This window comes from Emydura macquarii, unplaced genomic scaffold (genome assembly GCF_026122565.2).
Source record: "Emydura macquarii macquarii isolate MOO-44397 ecotype Brisbane River unplaced genomic scaffold, CSIRO-AGI_Emac_v2 contig_499, whole genome shotgun sequence".
Classification (NCBI taxonomy): Eukaryota; Metazoa; Chordata; order Testudines; family Chelidae; genus Emydura; species Emydura macquarii.
Genome location: NW_027130636.1, coordinates 1,475,948 through 1,482,334, shown reverse-complemented (window position 1 = coordinate 1,482,334; position 6,387 = coordinate 1,475,948). Strand labels below are relative to the sequence as shown.

Below are 6,387 nucleotides of genomic sequence, written 5' to 3'. Positions count from 1 at the left end.
TACCACTCCTAATTAGCTCTGAAATAGAACGTGCTCAGCTAGCTCTTCTGAGGGCTGTGTTGTCAGAGCCAATTTTTGGCACCTACTAAGTCCTCTCATCATGGTTCATGGGGGAAAATTCCTGACTGATTTCTCTCTGCTGGAGAACTGTTCATTCAGTGTTATTCACTGCAAGGTCCTGCAGATGTTAGCTACTCTGCAAGTTTGCATGACAGTACAAGCAGAACGGAGTGCACTTCTGCAGCCAGGGATGCAACTGGAAGCTGGTGATTGCTGCCCCAGCTGCCTATCGCCAGTTTTGTTTGTAAGCCGGGCAAATCTCACCCCGCTCACTGTCTTGCTGCACATTCTGTTTGTCATCCATGTTCTTTGTCTTACAAACACCTCTGGGACTGATTCTCTGCCTGCTGCCCCCACATCTGCATTGACGCCAGTGGAGTGACACTGGTTCCAAGCTAGTGTAACACGGCAAAGAACCATATCCCAGCATCTTTACCACACACTTAAAGATCAGCTCCTCAGTTACTGTAAATCACGTTAGCTTCAGCAATGTCCCTGGAGCTTGGCAACGTACACCCAATAGGGATCTGGGCCTTAACTAGCTTTATTCACAAGGTTTTAGTTGGCATATTCCTGGCCTGATTGTCCCCTCTCGCTGTTGTAAATCAGGAGCGACTCGCTGAAGCCCAGTGAGTTACCCTGGTGTCAAGAACCAGGCATATGGCAATTTCTTGGCTGAACCGTGGAGAAATGGAAAGCTTCACGCTGCTGCTATCTTTTCAAACCTGACAGCCATGCAGCAATGATTTTTCACTCTGAGCCTCCTGTCTGGTGTGGGTTTGACAGCTGTATCTATTGGTGTTCGGAGGATCTCAAAAGCATTTTGGCTGCTGGGTGGATGGCAGTACATGACGCGGCACCAGAGCAGGGAGGCGAAGAGGGAGCCGGTTTTGAATAGGTATCTGAAAAATCAGAGCCCCAGCTGGTGTGAATGGACATAGCTTCGTGGCAGGCAATGGGCCAGACCCTCAATTGATGTAGCTTCAGTGAAACCATGCTGATTGATATCAGCTGAGGCTCTGGCTCAGAGTATCCTAGAAACCCTGGACAGGCACTACCAGAAAAGGGGGCAGGGGAAGTTTAAATCTGGGACCCAATTGTGCTCTGCTATTTGACTCAGACGTGTTTTGTTAATGCTCCATCAACTCTACACAGCTGCCCTGTTCTCTTCACGCACCTTCTAGAGTCCCATTAAAACTAAAAGTTGTCAGTGGTTGTCATGGGGACCTCTACTCATGGCTCAGTGGTGCTTTCTTATGGTTGCCCTGGGGATTCGCTTTTTCAGCCTGACAGCCTCTTCTTGCAGTTCCTTGGCTTGTTGTCTTGCTCGCACCTCATCTTAGCCCTCTGACCTAGTCACGAGAGACCTCCCCTTCTGGAGTATCGTCAGCATCTTCCTTGCCATCCCAGGCAGCCCGAAGTCCACCGCCCTGACTGGGCCACTCCTCAGGTCCTAGACCGCATAGTCCCAGGCAGCCTCCAAGTTCACTGCCTAGATTGTGCCACTCACTCAGTGGCTGGAAGGGGAAACCCAGGTCTGCCCTCAGCTCTGGGTTCCAGTCCAGGGCCCTATCTCCAGCAGGCAACCACAAACCTTCCTGCTACTTCCCTGGACTGCTTCCTACCTTGCCTATCCCAGTCTTGCATTCTCCGTTCATCTAGCCAAACCACTTTCCTCTTTGTCTGCTAGACACACCCTCCCCTTTGAGTCCAAATCCTTTTCTCTCCCTTGTTCCAGAGATAGTAACTTCAGTGGCCCTCCCTGCAGCCTTCTTTCTGCTACCAGTTCCCTGGTTTGAGAGAAGCCTCCCCCCCACCTATTCCTGCACAGGTGAGCTTCCCTTAATTAGGGCTCTCTTCTCAGCCTAAATGTCCCCCAGTTTGCAGCCTAATAGGTTAATCGGCTCATCTGGCCTATGTTACCCTTTCAGAGCGAGTGTGGCCCTTCACAGTGGCATTCTTACAAGTCCCGTTAAAGACAAATCCCTTTTTGAACCTGGAGTGCAGGTTGTAAATGTCTATCAGTTACTTAAAGGGAAAAATCCACAAGTGAACAGTGTAGGTGGGGGGGTTTTCCCTTCAAAAGCCAAAGAACTGGGAACACCTGGACATTCAAAGAGAAGGCTACATTTCTAAGTGAAACCTACAACTTTGAAAGTTTGGGAATGTACAGTTAAGACTCAACATTGTTAAACTGGATTGTGCAGTTAAGGACAAACAAACAACCTTAATCTGCCCGGGATCTGCCATTGTCCTTCCAAACCCTTTGCACCTTATATACACCATGGAAATATTTGCACTATTGATAGCCCACTTGAGATCTTGCCTTAAGTGTGACTTAAGAGATACACAGCACTTGTGTTGATAGCCTTCAGTAGGATTTCGTGGTGCAGAACCCTTATGCTATCTCTCTTCAGAAGGGTAAATTTCATCCAAGGGAGAATTTAAGATGTGACTTCCCTGAAAACTCATGCATGAGTCTTTGAAATTTTCTTTCTTTAAACATCCATGCTGATAAAACCCATTCTCTTGGAGTTTCACAAGAAGCAGCCACAAACGGGATGTGATCAAGACCAAAATGGATTAATTTCAAAAGGCAAGAGCTAAATCTGGCATTGCTCCATTTAAGCTATGTTGATTTCTGCCAGCTGAGGATCTGGCCTCAAATGAATATTCATAGAAAAATATGTTTATGGTATTTAACCAGTTCTAAATTGAAGACAAATAGCAGGAGAAAAATCATGTCTATGGGAGAGGAAGGAAAAGTGATCAGGCTTATTTCATCATTTTTATTGAGTGCAATTTTCTCTTTAGTACAATATTCTCTGAAAGTTACCATTACAAACTCCGACAATTTCAACACAATCAACGCATTGGGAAAAAAAAATTACAACGGGGCAAAATCTTGTACAGACATCTCGTTGACTATGTACAGGACAGGGCATCTGCCAGCTGGCACAGTGCATGCTGCTGAGGGGAGGACTCCCATCGCCTCTGCTCAGCAGGACAGAGCAAGTCCTCGGCACGAGAGCCTGACATCATGGTGGAGAGGTCAGAATCCATCTTGCGATCATGGTGGTGGGGTGCTTTGCCAGAGGATGTGGAGGAGCATTACTGGTCTATCTCCATTTCCTTGGGAGATGAATTATTGATGTATTCCCCCTAAAAGAGAAAAGGGGTAAAAATGAAATAAGGAAAAATGAGTTTATTTTAATGCAAAAAAAAAAAAAAATGACCCCAACTCTTCACATTACTAGTGCTTCAGCAGCATGGGAGAGAGCATCAAAGCACAGCTAAGAGATGGCGTGCCCTACTGAAACTGGGTATATTGTTGGCACTGGAAGATACAATTTTGCAGGCCTACAGAATGCTACAGAAGTGCGGTACAGAAAGCTTCCTGGCCATTAGGTTTTAAAATCCCATGCAGCTGTTCAGTGAAAATGTGTGCTGACTCCTTAGGTGTAAGTATCCTGGTAAAACTCCACCAGGCTGCAAGATGCCACAGAATCCCCTGACTATTCCTGACATCTGGCCATAGTCATCACAACAGCTCCTCAGGCATTTTCTGCTGATAAAAGATTTCAGCAAGAAATGTGGTTTCTGCAAGAATTGAAACTGCCTGTAGGAAAAAATGTTGATTTTGCAAAAAAAAAATTCCAGTTGTCATTGTAAAAATCAGAATCAAATATTGCCTTTTGAGATGAGTTGAGCTGGATCAAAACATTTCGGTTAGTTGAACGGAATCAAAACGTGTCATTTCTGGCTAACGTTAAACTCCGTCAGCCTGAGCCCCTGCAGGCCCTCACAGGTGGTGTAATTTGGGTGCCTCATGGCCCTATTCTATCCAATGGCCTGTGTTCTCTGACTGGAGTACATCTCCCATGATGCACCACAGTCCTTACGTTGGCTGATCTGCACAGTCATTTAGGGAAGCCTCATGACCATGGTGCATCTTGGGAAATGTAGTCTAGCAAGGAGCCCGGTCCATAAGGGAGAATAAGGGCATGAAGCACCTGAACTGTAACGCTCACATTGGCTCAGGGGGAAACAGTTTATCAAAATTTGTGTGGTTTTTGTCAAAAACAGAAAACCTGAAAAAACAAAATTGCAGCAATGCCCTTTTTTAAAAATTTGTTTTCAGCAACACGTTTCACATAGAAAAAGCCCATGTTTGAACCAGCTCGAGCGAGGCATCAGTCGCAGTTAGGGTAAAAGAAATCCTGGCCCGAGGTGGATAAAACAAAGAAACAAGCAGGCAGGGAGGAAGGCAGGATGGGGAGACAGTAAAAAGTGGATGTCGTAAGTAATTCATAAATGTAACAGGCCGGTCAGAAGCAGAAGTCACAGGAACTGCAGCTTGCCAGCTGCCTAGCCATTTTCCAGTGACAGTTTTCTGTGGACTTCACAGTACAGGGGAATTTTACAGAGGAGCTTGGATAAAATGTTGGTTCTGTGGGTTTTGATGGGGAGTTTTTCCCACGTGTAAGGGTGACCCAGGAGAAAGTGCGGAGATGCTTCTGGGAGAAGCTGACAAGCAGGTAATTCAGGCTGTCTTCACTGGTGGAGCAAAGGCCAGAGTCAACCTTGTGGTAAGATAATAGCATGCATAGATAGGGTGGGGCTGGACTGTCCAGGATTTCGAATTGTAGAATCATATAAATGTAGGGTTGTAAGGGACTGTGAGAGGTTATCTAATCCATGCCCCGTGTGCTGAGGCAGGATTAAGTACACCTAGACCATCCATGATAACTTTTTGTCTAACATGTTCTGGAAAACTTCCAGTGACAAGGATTCCACAACCTCCTGAGGTAACCTGTTCAAGTGCTTAACTATCCTGTGGCTAGAAAGTTCTTCCTAAAATCTAACCTAAATCTCCCTTGCTGCAGACTAAGCCAATTACCTCTTGTCCTTCTCTCAGTGGACATGAAGAACAATTGATCATTGTTCTCTTTATAACAACCTTACACATATTTGAAAGTTCCCCCTCAGTCTTATCTTCTCGCAACTACACATCTCCAATCTTTCCTTATAGGTCATTGTTGTCTGACCCTCATCATTTTTGTTTCTCTCCTCTGGACTTTCCTGATTTGTTCACATCTTTCTTAAACTGTGGCATCCAAAACTGAACACAATACTCCAGCTGAGGCCTCCCCAGTTTCTTCTTTCACAGTGGCTGCACATTGTTGGCTCATGCTCAGTTTGTGATCCACTATTATTACCCCTAGAACTTTTTCTGCAGCACTGCTGCCTAGCCAGTTATTTCCCATTATGTAGTTGTGCATTTGATTTTTCCTGCCTAAGTGCTTTCCACTTGTTTTTATTGAATTTCATCTTATTGATTTCAAACCAATTCTCCAGTTTATCAAGATCAAGTGCTTGCAACTCCCCACAGTTTGGTGTCATACACAAATCTTATAAGCATATTCTCCACACCATTCTCCACTCCATCAGCCAAGTCGCTAATGAAAATATTGAATAGTATTAGGCCCAGGACTGACCCTTGGGGGACCCCACTAAATATGTCCTCCCAATTTGATCCTTTGATCATGCCTCAAAAGCAAAAAGGAAAGGGCTAAAAGGAAACCAACCCTTACCTCCATTCCCCACTGCATCACAAAGTGACAGTGGCTATCTTCAATTCTGTACTTTACAGTTAGGAAATCTTGCAACAGAACATTTTCTGTTACTATTTTTTAGTCTTTCCTTTCTTTCCACAGACGCAATATAGCTTTGCCTGAATTCTCCTCCTCTTCCCCTCCGGTTTTATGCTAGGCTGGGTAATTACCCCTGGCCTTCACATCTGTGCTTGAGATTAGCTCCAGCTCTTGGCTGTGTTAGCTGAAATCTGTGCCCCAGGCAGTGGAGTTAATAACAGGCGAATTGACACCTCTATTTCTCTAAGGCCAGCATGAGCCATAACTTTAATAAAACAGGGTTTGCTTAATGCTGCAGTGGTAAAGACCCCTGTCCAAACGCTGCCTCTTTTCCCTCTCCCTTCCCCGCATGGCTCAGTCTGTGTGTATTCTGGCATAAGACCCAAGCAAGCTCCTTCTCCCCACTCCTTTCCTCCTTTTCAGACCCCTACCAAGGCTTCCAGCTTTAAACAAAAAATACTATCAGCACAACCAAACCAGGGTTTTCGCCTTGGATAATAACTTCACTGGCAGGTGTGCTGGGGGCTAGGGGTGCATTGGCCATGACATGAGAGTAGCAGATAACCAGGTTCTGATTTTGTACTGCTTTGAAGCTTGGGGGGGAGAAGGATCTAGACTTTTGTTCTGGATCCATCACCGTTAGGATTAAGCAGTCCTGGCAGAAGCACTGGAG

General features: G+C 45.5%; 1 protein-coding gene across 4 annotated transcripts in view; it reads right to left on the bottom strand.

Annotated features, from left to right (window-relative positions):
• Window positions 1-2,839: 2,839 nt before the first annotated feature.
• The window catches only part of EPHB1 (EPH receptor B1), a 351,973-nt gene continuing 348,425 nt past the window's right edge, over window positions 2,840-6,387 (bottom strand). For all 4 annotated transcript variants that reach the window (XR_010918133.1, XR_010918132.1, XR_010918134.1 and 1 more), the window contains one exon: window positions 2,840-3,222. Coding sequence is in view for 1 of the 4 variants with exons in the window: in XM_067538719.1 (XP_067394820.1) it covers window positions 3,180-3,222 (43 nt within the window). In the remaining 3 variants the exon portion in view is untranslated. The remainder of the gene's footprint in view (window positions 3,223-6,387) is intronic.